Source organism: Microtus pennsylvanicus, chromosome 20 (genome assembly GCF_037038515.1).
Source record: "Microtus pennsylvanicus isolate mMicPen1 chromosome 20, mMicPen1.hap1, whole genome shotgun sequence".
NCBI classification, from domain to species: domain Eukaryota; kingdom Metazoa; phylum Chordata; class Mammalia; order Rodentia; family Cricetidae; genus Microtus; species Microtus pennsylvanicus.
Window position 1 is genome coordinate 34,761,150 of NC_134598.1, and position 21,072 is coordinate 34,782,221.

At 46.7% G+C, this 21,072-nt stretch overlaps 1 protein-coding gene across 1 annotated transcript in view; it reads right to left on the bottom strand.

Moving 5' to 3' along the window:
- Gnptab (N-acetylglucosamine-1-phosphate transferase subunits alpha and beta) overlaps nucleotides 1–21,072 on the bottom strand; it is a 60,710-nt gene that overhangs the window by 23,514 nt on the left and 16,124 nt on the right. The window contains exons 3-7 of the mRNA XM_075954031.1: nucleotides 10,292–10,411; nucleotides 9,889–9,930; nucleotides 7,869–8,074; nucleotides 3,131–3,195; nucleotides 2,674–2,808 (exon numbers count right to left, since the gene is read on the bottom strand). Of these exons, the coding sequence (XP_075810146.1) occupies nucleotides 2,674–2,808; nucleotides 3,131–3,195; nucleotides 7,869–8,074; nucleotides 9,889–9,930; nucleotides 10,292–10,411 (568 nt within the window). The remainder of the gene's footprint in view (nucleotides 1–2,673; nucleotides 2,809–3,130; nucleotides 3,196–7,868; nucleotides 8,075–9,888; nucleotides 9,931–10,291; nucleotides 10,412–21,072) is intronic.

The window sequence follows — 21,072 nt, forward strand, 5'->3', positions numbered from 1 at the left end:
TCCCTGACATACCCCTCGACACACAGGGGGTATCTGATAAAAAAAAATCCAGGGGACTGGAGCCTGTGATAGGAAACTCAGTTCTCTGAAGATCCTAATAGAATTAGAGACAGAGCCTACAGGAAGACGTCCAAGCTGGGCATGCCTACAATCCCAGCACTTGGTAGGGGGACGGGAGACAGGCAGATCCCCTAAAGCTCACTGGTCGGGCAGCCTGGCCAACTGGTGAGGCTAAAGACCCAAGGAGAGACTCTTGCTCAAAAAAATCAGGTGGGGAGTAACCAAGGAAGATGCCTGCCATCAACCTCTGGCCTCCACACGTACCCTCATCCACATGTGCGGGCACATACACTCACACCAATGCACATACCTGTGCACACGAATACACACTTACCCGCACTCACACACCCACCCACAAACACACACCCTCGCACACATGTACCTGTGAACACACTCATACACACCTGCACACATACACTCACACACCTGTACACATTCTCTCTCCTCTCTCTCTCTGGAACAGGTATCACTCCCCTCAATACACACAGATTTGAAGAACTAAACTCAAATGCCACCACATCTGACCTTCCTGGTTCTCAATTTCCCTGGCGACTCAAGTGAGCACTGTACTTTCTTTCCATCTGCCTCCACGCACCACACACCAGGCGGCCCAGGATTCCGGAGGCCACTGTTGGGAGCTGTCATCTTCATGAGCACACACCGACCACCAGGAGGCACATCGAATGTCGTCAGCACCGAGGAGCGGCCGCACAGAGCACGATGTTACACAGTCACACAAAAGCGTAAGAAGCAGAGTGGATTCCTAATTTCTTTTCAGGTTTGGATTCACGTGGACGACAGAAGTCGCTCTTCCCTCATGAGGAAGAGAGTCTGATCGTGAACAGTGGGAAGGACGGATGCGCCTGTCTCTGTCGTTCTGGAACCAGAAGCTAAGAAGCCAAATAAACTTCGGCTGAAACAAAAGCTAATCTATGGTTTTAACTGCTCAAATCAGTACTGAAAGTCCCGCAGGGGAAGGAGATGTATCTATTTTAGAAATAACTGCAGATGAACCACAAATTCAGCCCCATATAGCTGAGCGCTGTTCCGTTCCATACAAGTGCTGCGTGTTAGCCAATCGCACTGCTGGAACCCCCACTGTATTTCAAAGTACAATGAAGAAAAGCTACAAGGGGCCGGCCAGGCACAGAGGTGCTGCAGGGACAGTAAGTTTACAAGCTCAAAGACAGCCCAGTCTGCACAGCAAGTTGCAGGCCAGCCAGAATTACGTAGCGAGACCTGCCGCAAACAGAAATGAAGAGGAAGAAATAGGAGAAACAGAAAGACAAAGCTGGCTATGGGGAGATACAAAACAGAGACAAGGCCGGCGGCATCCGTATCGCTCTTCTTATAACACAAAGCATCTAAACTGTAAGACCCAGAGAAGAGGAAGAGGGGAACTTGGGACGGGGTGACTAACGCAAGAATGGAGAAAACTTCCTTCCTCCCTGCCTCATGACCCCCACCTTCTCCATCCCCCACAAACTATTAAATGGCAAAAGGAGAGGAAGTGGGAAGGCAAGCTCAACCTATGGCACAATCTCACAAGTTCAAGAAGCAGATCCCTGCAGTTCCAGAGGCAAGGACTCTACTCTCTGACTAAGAGAGAGACGCTCGTGTTTACCACCGGGAATAGCATGCCGAAAATAAGGTCAACTTGAAAAAACATGGACTGTGTCCTGAATCTACACATGTTCAGGAAAAGGCCAGTCGAGGCTGAAGGGTAAGAATTATACACACGTCCTAAATTCATCAATGTCTGGATTTGCTGTTCATGAACCAGAGTTTCATATCATCCCACATTATCAATGCTTGAAATATAACCATATAACCCCTTTATGAATGAAAGCTTTCATAAATGTGCTCATTAGAGCTCTTACTACTTTTATGACTTTCCCCAACACAATACACCACATATTTTAAAATAATAATAATAACAATAATAATAATAATGAGCTGGGCAGTAATGGTGCACGCTTTTAATCCCAGCACTCATAAGGCAGGGGCAGGCGGATCTCTGTGAGTTTGATGCCAGCCTGGTCTACAAAGCAAATTTCAGGACAGGCTCCAAAGCTACAGAGAAATCTTGTCTCAGAAAAGAAAAAAAAGGGGCTGGAGAGATGGCTCAGTGGTTAAGAGCACTGTCTGCTCTTCCAGAGGTCCTGAGTTCAATTCCCAGCAACCACATGGTGGCTTCAAACCATCTGTAATGAGATCTGGCGCCCTCCTCTGGTGTGTGGGTATACATGGAGGCAGAAATTTGTATACATAATAAATAAATAAATATATCTTTTAAAAAAAAGATAAATTATTAAAATAGTCATTTCAGAGCTGGGTTTGGATGCGCAAACATCAGCACTTGAGAGGCTGAGGCAGGAGGATTGCTACAATTTCAAAACCAATCTGCCCGTGGAGTAAGATCTAGTCTCAAGCAAGAGAGTAAGGAACGAGGCTCTTTTGTGCAGATCAGCCTTTCTGACAGCGGACTGTGACAGGACAGACTCCATCTTTGCCTTGGCTACACTGTGAACCCACGCACAATGGGTCACAAGGGAAGGGTCGAACCGAGTGTGGACTGAGACGAGCCACGCTGGTGACCTTTCCTCTTCTTACCAGCTTTATTTTAGAGGAAAGGTTTTCCGGCAGTTTTGTCTTCAGCTGACTTGTCTCCTTGAATGTTGGTGGGAATCCACTCAGGAAGGCCAAGTCTTGCATCAGCACCAAGCCCGGGACTTCTTTGTCTGTCGTCTGAAATAAAAGGAAAAGATTCAGCTCACCTTTCATCTCAGAGCTGGTGAAAACACGGCGGAGAAGCTGGTGCGCTTTCGCTGTGCTTGCTGAGCTTCAAGGTAAGAAGACACCGTAGCCAGACGTTCAGTGGCGCCAGGTTCTTAGGGAGCAAAGCGTGGTGGCTCAGGACTGCAATCCCTGCATTCCCAGGGGCAGGCAGGAAGATTGCAAGTCCAAGGCCAGATGGGACGACATAGCAAGACCTAATGAAAGCAGCTTTATTGTTTATACTTTTATTCTGGTCGGATGCAGAAGTACAATCAGATTTAAAATGACATACCAAGTAGGCTCTCCAAACTGTCTGCTTGCTGCTTCCCTTAAATAGTCCGGCATAGGCATCTTCAACTACAAGAAACAATGCAAGAAACAAACATACGTTTAACAAACGCTTATCTAACTCTCCGGCAGAACACTACAACAGAGCATTTGGGGAGCTGTTAAAGTAGCATAACGCGTGGTTTCAAAAAAATGAGACGATAAAATTAGCACATTCAACCAAGGAGGCATACTGTAAAGCGGTGTATAACTGAACATTAAAATCTGCACTGTCAAGAGATTTATGCAGGCGGCAGAAACGTGAGGTTCTTTGTGGAAAAACATAAACTGAAGCTGGACTCAGAGGAAGAAATGATGGGATGATAGAAAACTCACAGATGCAACAGCAAACCTGGGCCAGGTTTTTGTTTGACTGTGCTAAACCTCCGGGAATGTCACGACCAGCAAATGAAGAGTAGTCAGACAAGGGAAGGGGGCGTGAACAATAGCAGAGGTGTTTACAGAAAAGCAAGCAGCTGCCTTAGAGCCACTATGCCCACAGGAGGCGACTTTCTCAGAGTCGGTGGGCACACAGCCACAAGAGAAGTAAGAAGAGGGGACAAGCGGCTCAGCGAAGGTACTGCTGACATCCAGAATGGAGGGAAACAGGAAGCTCGGGGTGCGGGCTCCCATTTGGATCTTCTGGAGGGACCTACAAATTACGGTCTGGGGAAGTCTTAAGCCAGTACCAACGGAGCTGGGGCTGTTGCTGTAGCTAGCGGGACAGCACCTGCTTAGGGCACACAGGGCCCTGGGAAACAGTCTGAAAGAAGGCAGGAACGGTGGGTAGCTTGCTCTTCCTTAACCCTCAGGAGGCCTAGGCAAGAGGACTGTCAACAGTTCAATCCTAGCCTGCACACAGTGAACCGCAGACCAGTCAGGGCCATCCACAGTAGCCTATCTCAAAAGGCCACCACCAGCAACAACCCCACCCCTAAGAACAGCATGCAGCATGGACATTAGGAATGACTGTGACTTCCAAACATATTTATCAGGTAACTGTCCCCATGGATTGTGGGTGATGTGCTGGTAAATTTGGAAAATTCTAGTAGGTCTGATATGTGGGATAGAACATGCATGTAATCTCATCAAATTTTCACAACATTCTCACGCCACCTTTATGTTTATGAGACAAAGAGAGATCCCACGCCAAAGTTCTGGAAGAAACAGGAGCTGGGCAGTGGTGGCACATGCCCAGCACTCAGAAGGCAGAGGCAGGTGGATCTCTGTGGGTTTGAGGCCAGCCTGGTCTACAAAGCAAGTTTTCTAGGACAGGCTCCAAAGCTACACAGAGAAACCCTGTCTCAAAAAACAAAAACAACAACAACAAAAAAAAGAACTAGGAAGCATATTTGTGAATTGTGTGGACAAACTGACAGCGATGTTGTGTCCCAGCTAGTAGCCTAAGGACTCAAAGGTTCTGGCCACTTAGAGCAGTGCATCAAATGCGCAAAATACCGTCTTCTATAAGCAAAGGTAAAATCTGTAATCAGGCACCACAAGCCAACTCTACAAACAACCATCACGGGAGGTATTCACCAAGGACCGAGGTGGGCCGACCTTCAAAACGGGCAGAATCCAAATGTTTCTCACCATCCATGCACTGAGCCACACTCACCCCTGTCTGGATTCCAACCATGTTTGTCCCTCCTGGGTTTGCACTCACTGCACACAGCTAACTGATTCCCATGGACCACAAGTCAGACCAGCTCCAGTGATTCCCCCATCACACTGTGGGTCAAAGACTCTGAGTTCCATGTGGCTACCGTGACCCGCTCCCTCCCCGTTCTCTGGTCTCATCTTTTGCTTTCTCTTGTCCACTCTCTTTCGCTCACTCTGGCCTCCTGCTCCTCAAACCCAGCAGCTACGTTCCTGTTCCTACTGTGGGGCTCTGCACTAGCTACTCCAACTCCCCGATAGTCCTTTCTCCGGTCATTCATGTTGCTGGCACCCTAACCTTCTATATATTTCATTTAAAAAAAAAATCACCCCTTCTCGAAGCCTGTCCCCACCAATTTAGAAAGCTCACCCCCTACTCGAAGCCTGCCCCACCACTCAAATGTTCACCCCATTTCCTGACTGCCATTTCCTTTTCCACGCCTCCCATCCGGTTTTTCTCTACTGTGTTCTTTTCTACAAAGTATGTAACTTACTTATTTGTTAATTATTTGCCAATTCAGGGCAGAGAATACGGCCACCTGTTCGTGCGCCTTGTCTCTGTCACTGAGGACAGTAGCTGGCATACTGTTAAGTGGGTAGGCCGGCCGGCTTTACCTGCAGAGCGAGCCACAGGAAGTATAAAGGTCAGGCCCAGCTGACACATTGTTAAGTTTTTATGCTGATGATCATATACAGGGTGCACGCTAGACAAGGGCTCTACCCCCAAGCGATACCCATAGCCCAGTGAACATCCTGTAAGAACTAAGGGATCAAGAATGAAAGGAATACCCCATGGGGAAGGGATTACACCCCCTAGCCACTGGACACACATTATACCTGTGTATAAAAATAGAGCTGTTTGCGGATTCACTGAGGTAACGTGAATCGCCCTATAAAGGTGTCATTTCTCGTAAACTGAGGGGTGTTAGTGTGACTGGAAAAGCCACCTTGGAGTCCTGGGACCAGGCTGCCGGGTTGTGCTAGGTGACGGCTCCTCTCATCTGAAGGGAAGGGAAGGGAAGAAGCTTGCATTCAGAAAGCTCACAGTTTCCTTCGATCTAAAAATAACGTCAGAGCCGGGAGAAGCATTTTGGCATGTTTTGTGATTTAAGCAGGTGTGTGGCAAAGTTCTGTCTCAGTCAATAAATCACATGTGAAACCATAAATCCCTGTGTCATTTCGTATAAATTATGAGTTATAGCACAAACACCATGGAATTAGCAAAGCAAAGATAAAAAGCATCATGGATGCCCTCGTTCTCCCACCGAGGAGATGGATGGGGAAGAACAGGAGATGGTGAAGAGGTGGCTGTGGCGTTAGCCGTGGTCCACCACCTGCAGCGATCACTGGCAGCTGACTGACGATGAGAGATTACAGGGGAGAGAGTGAAGGGCACAGCCAAGCTGAACCTGCGACCCCAGGGACAGGAAGGAGCTCACATTCGTATAAAAAGCAAATACATATCACTAAAGTACGGTCTTCTAAGAGACAGTGAACCAACGAGATCTGGATTTTCAGATTTACTCGCCAGCTAGGTGGAAAACTTTACAGACAGATAGAACAGCCGGGTGTCTGTGAAGGAACTGGAATGAACAGGGGAAGAACCTAAGACCTTTTCCTTTTTATTGGCAAAACAAAAGCAAATAATAGGATGAGGTTAGTTATATAGTTTACGAAGTAAGCAGGGAAGGGGCAAAGACGCTGCCAAAAAGCGAGGCTGAGACATGTGATATGGACAAAATACTCCCCATATCATGGAAGGAGCCCAACAACTTTCACAGTGCCCACGTAAAATTCACAGAGTCTCCAGGTAGAGAGGCCCAGAGCACAGGGTGACTGAGAGACCAGAGCTGTTCACACATGTGGCCTTAGCAGTCATGTCTCAGCACAGGGACAGATTCCAAGAGCCACCCAATGTCTTATAAACAGCAGATGGGGCTGCCTTGCAGTTCTGGAGGCCGGAAGGGCAAAGGCAGGGGCCGGAAGGGCAAGGGCAGGGTCTAGCAAGTTGATTCTTCCCAACTACAGTCAGAAGCATCTTGTCAACTTCCTGGGGGGGGGGCACAGAGCCTGCAGTATTATAAAAATATAATACTACTCATGAAGTCTGCGATATTATAAAAATTCTACTCAAGTCTTAACCTCCGCGCCCTCATCGTCTCCCAAAGGCGAAACCTCCTGTGCCATCCCACTGGGAGTTCAGATTTCGCGTGTGAAGCAGAAGGAAGACAAGCCATTTCTGAAGAGAGACCAAGAATGCTCCAGTGTGTTCTGTCCAAACTGTAGAACACGATCTCATCAAGTTATATTGTTAAAATAACAAACAAACAACAACAACCACCAGCCTCCAGGATGACGTTGCGCCAGGAGACAGAGGTGGAGGCACTTTCTGTACAGCAGACCGAAGATCCTCCCGGGTACTCAGCACGGGCAATGCTGTGCCCGCAGCCCTCTCCTGAGATGGCAGGCGGCTCACAGGGCAACAAGACAATGGCTCTGTGGGTTTTCCCTGGACATCTTTAGTTTATAGGACGGTTCTTAAAAGCTGAACCACTGCTTCGTTCAGAATTCTGCTATTCTGAATATCGATGATAGCATGGTTTAAATATACACTCAGAGCTGGGCATAGCAACGTACCTTCGATCTCAGTGCCCAGGGAACTGGGCACGGCAGCACACACCTTTGATCTCAGGAGGCAGAGATCTCAGAATCTGAGGTCAATTGGGTCTATATAGTGAATTCCAGGACAGTCAGGGCTACATAAGAGACCCTGCCCCAACAATTAAACTTCCAATAATAATAATAATAAATACACATGGGCTGGAGAGATGGCTCACAGTCAAGAGCACTTGTTGCTCTATTGTCGGCTCAACTCCTAGGACCCACATGGCAGCTCACAACTCCCTAGAGCTCCATTTCCAGGGGATATAACACCCTCTTCTGGCCTCCAGGGATGAAGAGGACAGACATGCATGCAGAAGACACTCATACACACAAAATGATAAATCTTTAAAAAAAAAAAAAACATAGGAAAGAAATCTTACCATCCTTAGTACTGTCAAAAACAACAACGGACACATTAGTCGAAGGGTTTTTTGGTTTTGCCACGTTGAACATGTCGCTGGCGGCGTGGAAAGACGGATAAAGAGATGGCAGGTCTTTCAGGGTGCTGTTGGCTGGCAAGGGCGGGTCCAGAACAAGCATGGGCACCTTAATGCAGTGCGTCAGCAGACACTCCAACTGCTTCTCGCTGCACAGACAAGCACATCACCAAGGAAGAGCTTGAGACCACTGCTAGATGGGGGCGGGGGTTAAAATCCTATAACCCATATCTATAAAATTCATACCATAAAAAATAAGTTCATCTCAAAATTGCTAAAATTGTTTTAGTAAGTATGGAATAAAAATAAGACACATTTTAAACATACAGTGTTCAAGCTTCTATTAATTATAAGAGTATACCACTCAAGTGTGATATCTCATACCTGATGGATAAGGTAAGAGAATCAATTATGAATTCTAGGTCAGTGAAATCATGTCTCATACGTAAGTCAATTGAAGCCCCTTGTTAGCATACTTGGAAAGAGATTTTGGCTAACAGTATCATGCTACTGGATACAATTTACCCAGCCCAGTTAGAACAATATGAGCAACTCAGGACATCACACGATACAAATGACAAGGATAGCACAGCTCCAGTGTCACCACATAGGGGGCTTTCTGTCTGAATAAAAGAAATCCCTTTAAAGAGTACCCGAGTAAAAGCCATAGTCACAGAACATGGCTAGAAAGCTCACAAAGTGGGACTCACAGATAGTGCGGTGGTACGTAAAACCATTCAACCGTCTTAGCTAATAACCAAAGAAGTGCAAGAGAAAGCAACTGTCACCCCGTTTGTTCACTTAGCACCCCTCAAAAATGGTGACTGAGTGTTAATCCAAACACCAACTCTGTCCCTCTCAAATATACTTGGCCTCACAGCTCATAGAGCCACACTGTGGTACTACATACACACTATATACTTATAACACACATACATACACATATACTTATACCGTGTCTGCCCACTATACTGAGGTAGGAAGCATGAAAATACCGCGTCGACACAGGAGGTAAAAAGCAGGGCACCTTCAGCTCCGGCTGACAGCTGTGAGCTGCGTGCAGCTGCACACTCCTACGACCCGGCACTTGAGCAAGAGGCAGCGGGAGCAGATCAAGGCATTCTCAGCTGCACAGGGGGTGTGAAGGCTAGCTTGGGCTAGCTTCTTTCAAAAATTAAAAACAAGGGGGCTGGAGAGATGGCTCAGTGGTTAAGAGCATTGTCTGCTCTTCCAAAGGTCCTGAGTTCAATTCCCAGCAACCACATGGTGGCTCACAACCATCTGTAATGCGCCCTGCAGACATACACACAGACAGAATATTGTATACATAATAAATAAATATTTTAAAAAAAAAATTAAAAACAAGCAAAAAAAAAAAGACAGTAGGGGATCACCTCCACAGACAACCTCTTTAAAGTGGAAAAGAAGCTGTGAGAAGTTTCTGCTTGTCCACCAGAGCGGTTTTATGAACTCATCAGAGCCAAGCATGATTGAAGCCAATACATCTAGCGGGACAGATGTACCTGGTTCTTGTCTCTGGGCTAAATCCCCTTCCGGGTCCTTAAGTATATACAAGCTGACAGCTTCCAAAGATAAAGAGAGATTACAAATGGACAAATAGATGATGGGCACAAATTTTATAGTCAAAACACAGGGTATAATTAGTTTGAAGAGGCCAAGAGAGCACCGCATCAAGACAGATAAATGAGTACTCTGGGCTTGCCAAAAACAAGCAGGATTTGGTTGGCTTGAACGCAAAAGAGTGCGCGCTCACTCAGTCATGCTGTTTAGCACTGCAAATTCTCTTTAATGGATGCACTTAATTGGGGTGTCAAAAATAGCAGGGGTGGGGCTGAAATACGGGCAAATACAAAACAAAACCGTCTGCACCCACAAGTGACGACTTGACGCTTCGTTTCCGGCCTTCGAGCTTTATTCCTGTGAAGAAAACTAAAACCCTTACCTCTTCTTCGTTGGTTCTGTTGTGTTCTTCCCCAGGATTTCCCTAATAAAAAGCAAACACAGTTTGTGACATAGGCATCAGCTGGTGCTAGCCCAAGATGTGAACAAGGGAGAGTTAACAATGTTGCCTTTCTTGGTGGCTTCACTGGAACCAATCTGCCAATAGGAAGGGTTACAATGCTTATGGCAGAGGGAAGGCATTGACATATGTGGTGCTGAGGACGGCTAACTAGAAAGTACTGGTGACATTTATAAAGAAATGAGTGGGGCAGGGGGCGCTTAGCAAATCTTCCAGGTAAGAGAGAGGGAACAGCGAGTTGGCCGTGAGTGATCACTTTGCCCACCTCTGACGTACACCTACGTGAGCTCACGGCACACACGGGCTCCTTTGTAAGCGGATTTACCTCATCGCCTTCTGCTCTTCCTCCAGCTGTTCTCGGACCTGCTGGAGCTCCTTCAGCAGTTCAAGGTCTGTGCCATTCACCCAGGTGTAAACCACGTCGATCGGCATGGGCAGACAGAGCCTAGGGCAAACCCACAAGTCCTCCAGCTTAGCGTAGGCTTTCCAGAACATTTGGGGAAAAGATTATAACAGAACTTATATCTGAGATTTTAAATTTAAACCAAGTGGTGGTGGTGTAGGCCTTTAATCCCAACACTTGGGAAGCAGAGACAGGTGAATCTCAGTTCGAGGCCAGCATGGTCTACAGAGCAAGTTCCAGGATAGCCATGGCCGGCCACACAGAGAAACCCTCTCTCGAACAAAACAAAAAACAACGTTAAAACAAACCAACAAAACCATCTTTAAATTTAGAAATCACCACAGAAAGGTCAGAGAACTATGGCATACCCATTCAACAGAACCATGTGATATCCTGGGGCCACGGCTGGGAGAGGGGTGTCTACTGGACACCATCCCTGCGAACCGCATTGTTAGGAATCTCGTGAAATCTCTATCCTTTGATCCTCACAACCTCCCTGTAAAGAGATTGACACCTGTCCTGGAACTCACTCTGTAGACCAGGCTGACCTCAAACTCACAGAGATCTGCCTGCCTCTGCCTCCTGAGTGCTGGGATTAAAAGTGTGCACCACTGTACTTTTCCTTCTGAAAGATTCTGGGGTGGGGGAGGGGCGCTATCTAGATGGCTCAGCGAATTGAAAGTGCTTGCTGCACAAACCTAAGACGGAGTTCAGTCCCTGAGAAGGCAAAGAGAACTAACTCCCAGAGTTACCCTTTGACCTCCACAGGTGCCCTGGGCACATCACCCCCACCCTCATACACACACAGTAACGACAACAGCAACGATAATCAAAGATTAATGGAGGGGAATCTGAGACAAAAGTGGTTCCTCAGAGGCCTGAGGGTCCCAGTGGAGCAGGGAGAGCCTGATCATCAGGTGTGGCCGACGGCAGTTCTGGAACTAGCCGGTCACGACAGGCGCTCCACCTCGTGGAGACATTTGGAGCTACTCTCTACCATACACTATAGAAATGGTTAAGATGCTGAGTTCCATGCTACGGAATGTTTTGCTACAGTAAGAAAATGTCAAGCAGACTGGGAATGACGATGGTCTGGGAGTAGAGGGTGAAGTCTTACGCCTCAGTTTAGATCATTGACGGCTCACACGTTCCACAAATGCAGGATCAGCCGGGTCACGTGGCCAGATAAAGAGCGACATTGCTGGAGTCCAGGATGGTCTGGGCCCAGCAGAGCCTCCACCTTCCTGCTCAGATGGAAGTCGTGAATCCTGCTCCCTCTTCTCTTCCTTTGTTCCAGAGCCCTTGACATCCTCCTAACACATTAAATGACCATCTGCTCCCTCTCCCTCTGGTTACACGGGCCCTTCCTGTGGAGGGAAGCGCCAAGCAGGCAGGAGACCTTCTTGCTTTGTTTCCCAAAGCATGAGATAGTGTGGCACCTGGCAAAGAGGGCGACCGTGTGGGTGACTCACGGGGATGGTCCTTTCCCCCCTCAACCTGCTCTTATTTTTTTTTAAAGGTCTTGGAGAGAGCAGGTAAACATCATAAAGACAGTATGCAGCAAGCCATCAGCCAACATCAAACTAAATGGAGAGAAACCCCGAGCGATCCCACTGAAATCAGGAACAAGACAAGGCTGTCCACTCTCCGTATCTATTCAGTATAGTTCTTGAGGTCCTAGCTAGAGCACTAAGACACCAAAGGGAGATCAAGGGGATCCGAATCGGAAAAGAAGTCAAACTCTCACAATTTGCTGATGATATGATAGCTTACATAAGTTATCCCCCAAAATTCTACCAAGGAACTTCTACAACTCATAAATACCTTCAGTAACGTAGCAGGATACAAGATTAACTGCCCCATCTACAAAGCCATTCAAGCTACCGTGTCGTCCCCACTATGAATCAAGAGTCCAAAACAAGCCTTTCCATCTTTAAGCTGCTTTTTGTAAGGTGTCTGATCACAGCAACAACGAAACACACTGTCCTTCTGGTCTTCTTGCAGCCCGGGTACACGATTAGGCTTCTGGTTGCAGCTACATTTTTTTTTAAATCATAGATTAATTATCTCATGGGAAAATAAATAGAGTGACCCCACCTTTTCCTTGAAAGACATGGGCAAGCAATTGGTGGCACATGCCTGTCATTACAAAACTCTCAGGAGGCCCAAGATTAGGAGGAGCCTGAGACAGCCTGGGTTATAGCGAGCCTGTCCCCACCACAGCCCCCAAGAGATGAGGAACTTATATGCTAGATGAGTAAAAACAGGAAGTAAATGAAATAGATGTGAAGTCTGAGATGTTAAATGTCGCAGAAAATAACAGAAAAGAGGGTTAGAAACCATGTCTGTGTAGGACCATTGTCATCAATGCCAGAGACAGCCTTAGTGAGGAACTGGCTTCGGGGAGGAATGGCGCCCAGACGCAGTGTTTCCTTAGTGTGCGTGAGGTCTACGGCTCCATGCTCAGCACCGGGGAAAAGGGGCTGAGAAGATGGCATAGTAGAGAAAAAGTGGAGTGTGGAGATGGGGCAGTTTGGAAGTGGAGGAGGAGACACTCGGGAGAGGCACCCTGGTGTGCCCCGAGACTCTCGGGAGAGGCACTCTGGTGTGTCCTGAGACACTCGGGAGAGGCACCCTGGTGTGGGAGAGGCACTCTGGTGTGTCCTGAGACACGACCATCCCACAGCTTTGTAGGGGAAATGAGGATGCGTGTGAAGAAGAGTCACCACCGCCCCAGGTACAATCTGGGCTTCACCACTGTCTTTCTCAGGGCATCTGCACGCTGACCCTCATGTTAGAGTTAAGAACTCGCAGGAAGCTTTCACCCTTCCTTTCCTTTCAAGCACTTCTTCCCCAGTCCTCTTTTCCTCTTCAGCCCGCTCTTCTCAGAACTCACAAGACTCTCCCACAGCACTGGACACAGAGACTACACTAGTCTAGCTTCGGCTCCTTTCCCCTACCTCCTTTAACTTAACCTTTATCTACCTTTGCCTAGGGGCTTTTTACTACTCCTTCCTTCCGAGGAGTCTCACTTTCACTGCTTCTCAGTCCGGCTGCCTAGAAGCTACCTGGCTTCCTGCCCCAGGGCGTGTCCCTGTTGTCCTCTCCTGAGTCTAGAGCCCTCCTCCTATTTTTTTGTCTGTCCGCCCCGCCTATCCTTTCTCCTGCCCACCTGCTCTTTATTAGACCTTTCAGTGCCTTAGGTGGACAAGGTGAAACATCTTTACACAGTTAAAAAAAATGCAGCACAAACAAATGTAACACATCTTTTCACAATTAAAGTCAGATCCCGCAGCATAAACAAAAGTAACTCATCTTTTCACAGCTAAAGTCAGATCCCGCAGCACAAACAAATGTAACTCATCTTTTCACAATTAAAGTCAGATCCCGCAGCACAAACAAATGTAACTCATCTTTTCACAATTAAAGTCAGATCCCGCAGCATAAACAAAAGTAACATCTTTTCACAATTAAAGTCAGATCCCGCAGCATAAACAAAAGTAACATCTTTTCACAGCTAAAGTCAGATCCCGCAGCACAAACAAATGTAACTCATCTATGCCTAGCTAAAATTAATATTTTAATTTTATTATTTTAATTATTTAATTTTGTTATTCCACAACAGCAGGTTTCTCTGTATCACCCTGGCTGTCCTAGAACTCAGAGATCCGCCTGCCTCTCCTCCCGAGTGCTGGGATTAAGGCGTGAGCTACCACCGCCCGGTTTGAAGGGATTCTTAGTACACTGTACTAACTTTTACTAGGTGTGCACACCTTCCAGAGACAGACCGCATCTGGGCAGCAGAACTCTGCCTCCTGTGCCCTGCTTTGCTGGTCATTGATTTTCTCTCCTCCATCTCCAGGCTCTCTCCCCACCACAACAATATTCAAACGCTTCCCCCCCCCCGCCCCCAGGTTTTTCCTGTGCATGCCTTGCAATGGTTCTCAAGCAGCTACACTGAGGACTTTCAATGGAGTTTCTAAATGCACGGGTTTAAAGTGGGACCTCAGAATGCTCTTTTCTAAGAGGTTCTCGGCTAGTGCTGACGCTGCCATCTGGGAGGCTATGCTCTGAGAACAGCTGCCCCTGGAACTGAACTTCATGGTTCCCTTCTATACTGCCAGTCCTATATGTTCACCACTGTTTGCCTAGGGTCTAGGATAGTGCCTGGATGACTGGATCAATACATATTAGTTAGATAAATAATTTGACTAGAAATTTTATTATTATTATTATTACTATTACTATAATGTGTACGGATGTTTGGGCCTATTTGTATGTCGATGTGCCCTCTGTGTGCCCAGGGCCTGCAGAGACTAGTAAGGGGCACTGGATCCCATGGAAATAAAGTCACAGACAAGTGTGAGCTGCCATCCAGATGCTGGAAATCAAACCCCCATCTTCTGGAAGAGTCACCGGTGCTCTTAACCACTGAGCCTCCTCTCCAGCCGCAATAACTACACTGTCTTCAGCCCATGTGTGCTTCCCCCAACATCTCACTCAGTATATCCATACACTAATTATTCAAGGCCACTCTAAGCCCCAGCCTCCCTCGTGGCCTCTATTCAGACTAAAATTCCTTGTTTTGGTGTGGATGTGTGTACTGCGCTGTGTTGGGTGGGAGCTTGTTTCTTTGTAGCAGTGAGGGCATGCGGTCATGTTCAGAGGGCAGGGGACAGCTCTGAGGACTCAGTTCTCACTGATCCACTGAGTTGGAGACAGGATTTGTCTCTCTGTAACTGTACCCCAGGCTAGCTGATCTGATTCTCCTGCCTCTGCCTCCCATCTCCACTTCGGGGTATCCTGGGATTACAGACACAATACTGCGTCTGACTCTTACATCATTTCTGGGCAACTAAACTCGAGTGGTCGGGCTTGCGTGACAAGCACTTATACCCTAAAAACATAAAATAAAAATAATAATATTGAGAAAAATAAAAAGAAACCTGCTTGAGTCAATACAGTTTCCGAAGAAAACATGGGAAGGGTGGAAGTGGGGATACATATTCTGAAGCTTTCCTGGCAAAGCAATGTCTTATTCTTAATGGGTTTTAATAGAATCCAGAGATCCAGGTAAACGTTCAGCTGAAGAAAGCAACTCAAGTCCCTAAGTCATTCAAACACTCTCTCTTCAAATGAGCCTGTTATCACATGCCCAGCTTAATTCACGGGCTGGATTTAAAACCCAGAAAGACCGCATGATCAGCTCATGGTCATGAGTCAGTTGTTTTTCCGCCAGGCATGGTGGTGATGAGTCTGAGCCTTCAGCTCTGACCGCTAGACCATGATCTTGGTTTCCAGAGGAGAAGGAAGCCCTGGGACTCAGGAACAAAAGTGAAACAATTTGTATATAAACCGCTATTTAAAGGTAACCTTTAAAGTCATTTAACAGACCTTAGTTCTACAGTGGGGGGGGGGGGGGCGGACAAACCACAGAACTAAAATAGTTAGGATTGACACACAATTTAATACCCATGTTTTATGCGTAATGAAATGGAGCCGTAGAATGAACTGGGTGATCTACATGTTTGCTGTGACTACCAGAGACTAGGATTTCCTTTTTCTTTAGAGCAAACAACACTAATAAAAACTGCAGAAAAACTAACAAGAGATTAGAAACCTTTATTAAATATTACATCGCTAGGTGCAGTCTAAAAAGGTAATAACGTTAGTCACAAGGATTTTAGTCTGCAATCCTAGCACTTGGGAGGCTGAGGCGAGATTCTGAATGCAGGGCAAGACTGGGCTACAAGGTGTGCTCTGATTCCCCAAAGCAATGGGCCCTACCCTATCTGAGGAGTGGATGGGGGCTGGAGATGGTGGGGAGGGGATGGGAGGAGGGGAGGGAGAGAACTGGGATTGGTGTGTAAAATGAAAAAAAAAAAAGGAGTTTGCTTTCTTTCTAGAAAGTAAAAATAAAATAAAAAATAACCAAGATTTAAAAAAAAAATTCTTTAGGGAGCTGGGTGTGGTGGTGCACATCTTTAATCCCAGCACTCAGGAGGTAGAGGGTCCCTTGTTTTTGAGGCTAGCCTGGTTTATCAGCAAGTTCCAGGCCAGACAGAGCTACTACCTCTGTCCTCCCCACCTCCCTTGGACCTGGCTATTTGACCCAGGTGCTGGGGATCACTCTGGGTTCTTGCACTTGCTTGCAAGCACTTTACCAACAGATCCATTTCTAAGACCCAGAAACCGCGTTCTCTAGGCAACAACAGCAGCAAAATTCACTGCGATTCTGACTATTTCTCTTATGCTCATCTGACAGCTTCCGGTTTCCATCTATCTAGCCAACCAAAGGGGAAAGGGTTTTGAAGAAAATGTCCACTCCCAGGGACATGAGGGGCCAGGCATCTTCTAACAGCCTTTCGGGCAATAGTTTATATTCTCCTCTGATGCTAAAACACAAAATCAGCCATAGCGACTTCAGGGTTAGCTGCAGCGCGGAATCTGAAAACACACAAGGGACCTCTGGGGCTTTTTCATTAAAACCCTTTGAACGGCCCAATCACTAATACAAGATTCTGCAGCATCACACCCTGGAAAACCACAGCTGGAATAGTCACGTGGATCTGCCGAATGTTAACACATTTAATAACCTTCTTACGTAATGTTAACAAACGTGACTTGGGAGATGAGGCCAAACCTAATCACAAAGGCATCATGATGCTGTTACTGTCACCGTGCTGGAAGCAAGGTCTAGACGCCCGAAAATTCAAATGTTACCATTACCAACAAATATTGTTACTTGCTTTCCTTGAAACGACAAGACCATGTTCACTGACAAATAAATAAATATAGGAATAAACAAACAAAAAACAAATAGATAAATAAATCTAAGGAATCCCACTCTTGCTTGTCCTATCAAGCAACAAGAGTTACCATGGCTGACCAATCCTGCAACTACCCAGGACTAGAACCAGGGTTATGAGTTGGCCCACCCCAACATCCACCCCAGCTGTGATCTCCAGCAGCGTGTGAAGGGACCGGTCTGCCCACCCAAGGCTTCGGGGTCTCCACAGCACAGGGCAACAACAGATACTGAAGAGGAGTTTCCAGTGAGGGCCCAGCATCGACAGTGTCGCAGAAACCAGAGCCTCAAACCAAACAATGACTCTCTGCAATGAACACTTGTGAGTAAAGATGTATAGACAAAAGGGTTTACTGTGTGACTCACTGTATCACACTGCAGCTTCCACGACGAGATTTTTTTTTCCTTCTCTCTTTTTCTTTTCTCTCTTAAACTTTATTTATTTTCTTTTATTTTGGGAGGGAGGTTGCAAGGGCAGAGGGTGGATACAAAGGGGCAGGGAAATGAATGGGATGGAGATGCCTGATGTGAAAGACACGAAGAATAAAAAAATAGAAGAATTTAAAAAAAAAAAAAGATGGCTAGTTGAACTTGTGACTCAGTGGCCCCATGGTTTTTACGTGAGCAACTGCCATGTTGTTTACATGAGCATCACCTAGGACAGTGGTTCTCAGCCTTCCTAACGCTGCGACCCTTTCATACAGTTCCTCACGTTGTGGTGACCCTCCAAACATAAATTGCTACTTCATAACTGTCATTTTGCTACTGTCATGAAGAATAATGTAAATATTCAATAGGCAGGATGTCTGATGTGTGACCCCCCCAAAGGGGTTGTGTCAGGAGCCAATTTCCTCCTAAAATCATTGCAGGAACCATCACCCTGGGGAGTCTGCAGAGAACCCCACACCCCTAATTGTGTTAGGAATCGTTCTATTGACAAAGCCTACCCCACACCCAAATTGGCTGTTAATGAGAGCTATCTGTTAGCGGAACCCACCCCACATTCCAAACTATCTAGAGAACTAGGTGTGTCAACTCGTGACTTCTTGGCCTACAGTGACCTGACTGAAGATAACCTCCTGCCTAGTGACCAACTCGGACCATGTGACCAACGTGAACCACGCGGCCAGAGCCCAGGCCCCTGTGCCCATCCCCCAACTCTTTACTCTATATAAGTTGTCCCCCATCTCTAATAAACGGAGGCCCTGACAAACTTCGCATGGCCTTCTTCCTGTCTCCTAGCCCATATCTTACAGGTAGTGCCTCTCCGGGACCCTGGAATAACTGATTGCAGGGTGGGTTACAACCCCTAGACTGAGTAACCCCCCAAAAGGCAATCGACAGGGTTGTGACCCACAAGTATTAAAAAAATGTATCCCCAAGGATCAACATGTAACAGGCTAACACCCATCACTGCCTTATCCTGAGCATTTACAAACAGAACCATCCTGTCTGTTCCTACACAATGCAGGGATGAAAGGTCAGGGTGTGAGCAATCCCACACACTATTGCTTTGACTCCACTCACTGATGCATAATTTTTTAAAAACAAATAAGATACAAATATTTGTTATAAAAAAAAATCTTGTATTTCACAGAACCCGAGGCCTTGGGAAGCCCGAGTGTCTGAAAAGCGCTGTTTTGAAGACCCTACAGGATAGCTGTCCTTCGCTTTGATGACACGCTGTCTGCCTCCCTGCTCACCGCTAACACCGATACACACAACTGGGGCAGGGTGAATCCAAGAGAGTGGATCTCTGTGAAAGGGACACCGCGGGCAGAGTACAGACCAAAGCAAAGAGCGAAAGCCTGGGCTGGAGCTGTGCCGGCTCGGATGCCCAGCACCTGTGTAAATACCAGGCTGTGTCAGGAGGTGGAGACAGGCGCTATCTATCGCTGGTGAGTAACCCTGGCGTTCACCTGCCGGCCACAGGCCAAACCGGCAAGCTCCACGTCCGTGAGACCTCGTCTCCAAAAGAATGAGAGGGAGGGAGGGAGGGAGGGAGGGAGGGAGGGAGGGAGGAGCAAAGGAAGACATTCAGTACTGACCTCCAGCCTCTGTGCATGCGCACATGCATACAGACAGACAGACAGACAGACACACACACACACACACACACACACACAACACAGACATACATTGCTGTAATGGTATAAAATGTTTTATTTGGGCTGGAGAGTTGGCTTAGCAGTTTTCTTGCAGAAGAACTGGGTTCGGTTCCCAGCATCCACCTCAGGCAGCACCTGTACAAAACCACCTGAAACTCCAGTTTCGGAGAATCTGTCGCCCTCTTCTGGTCTCCATGGGCACCCACATGCAATAGCCACACATATAAACACATAATTAAAAACAAAATAAATACTTAAAATAAGTAAAAGTTTTCTAGAAAAAAAAAAAAGACCTACGTGATTCATTTTCTCTGTAAGAAGAGACACAGGATAAGGGGGTGATTGCTTCTATTCTGAAGCCTGGCTTATGAAAGAGAAAATTTTCTGAGGGTAAGAATAAAGAAAGCATTTCACCAGGAAGCTTCACCTAGAACCCAGCACGGAGGCCATGGGTACCTCGGGGGCAGCAATGTGTGATGACCAGGTGCCAGCTCCAGCCCTGCAGTCACCATGGGAGTGGCTGCGTGGACAGAGTGCTGCTACGCTGGCCAGCGCTCACAGCGGGCTGTGTCGTGGTGACCTAGCTTCCTGTGAGGGATGAAAGCTCCTGTACCTTACAGAACTGGAGAGAGAAAACGAGTCCTTACAACTCAGTCCACTCGACCTGCAAGCAAAATTCATTCATTCTTTCTCTCTCTCTCTCTTTCTTTTCTTTGTTTCTTTTCTTTCCTCCTTTCCTTTCCTTTTTCCCAAGACAGGGTTTCTCTGTAGCTTTGGAGCCTGTCCTGGAACTCATTCTGTAGATCAGGCTGGCCTCGAACTCTCAGAGACCAGTCTGCCTCTGTCTCCTGAGTGCTTGGATTAAAGGTGTGTGCCACCACCGTCCAGAACAGGATTATTTCTTAGGGATCAAAAATTTTCACCTACAAAGTAGGATGAACTAGATGGTTTCTACACGTGGGTGTGGTATTTATTCTGAAATATATAAGACCATACTTAGAGAGTCCCAGAACAAAGTCACACTTCTGTTAAAGATTCTACATGGATAACTGACCACTTGGAGCCATCTGATTATAGAGTTAGAACTCTGCAGATGCACAGCCAAATTCACTTGGGCTATTTTTAATATCTTTAATAGCCATTCAGTGCTCGCTTGAGTGTCAGAGCTGAGGTCCTTGCCACCACCAAGTGAGAGACACTCAAATGTATTAACAAACCATTAGCTTCCACCAACCCAAAAGTTAGGAATGGCATCATCAGAACCTGTAATAGAGATCCCCCCAGTCTGCTGGAACCCACTTTCCTGGTGTTGCCATCAATGCTTAAGAAACACACTTATGGGGCTGGAGAGATGGCTCAGAGGTTAAGAGCATTGTCTGCTCTTCCAAAGGTCCTGAGTTCAATTCCCAGCAACCACATGGTGGCTCACAACCATCTGTAATCTGGTAATCTGGTGCCCTCTTCTGGCCTGCAGACATACACACAGACAGAACATTGTATACATAATAAATAAATATTTTTAAAAAAAAAAAAAAAAGAAACACACTTATGATTGTCTTTTGCTGCATAACTATAAAGACGTTATAAACCCATTTCCACATAGGAACATGTGACTGCACAATGCGAATCCATGCTCCCAGCCACGCCACACACATTGGCCTCAAAAAATAAATTATTTCTTATTCCCTTGCAGGTGAGAGACGTGTTTTGTCCTGACGTAAGCAGCCTGACCAGATCTCTTTAAACGGCCACCACATTTAAAACAAGAAGGAATCCACGGCTTACTC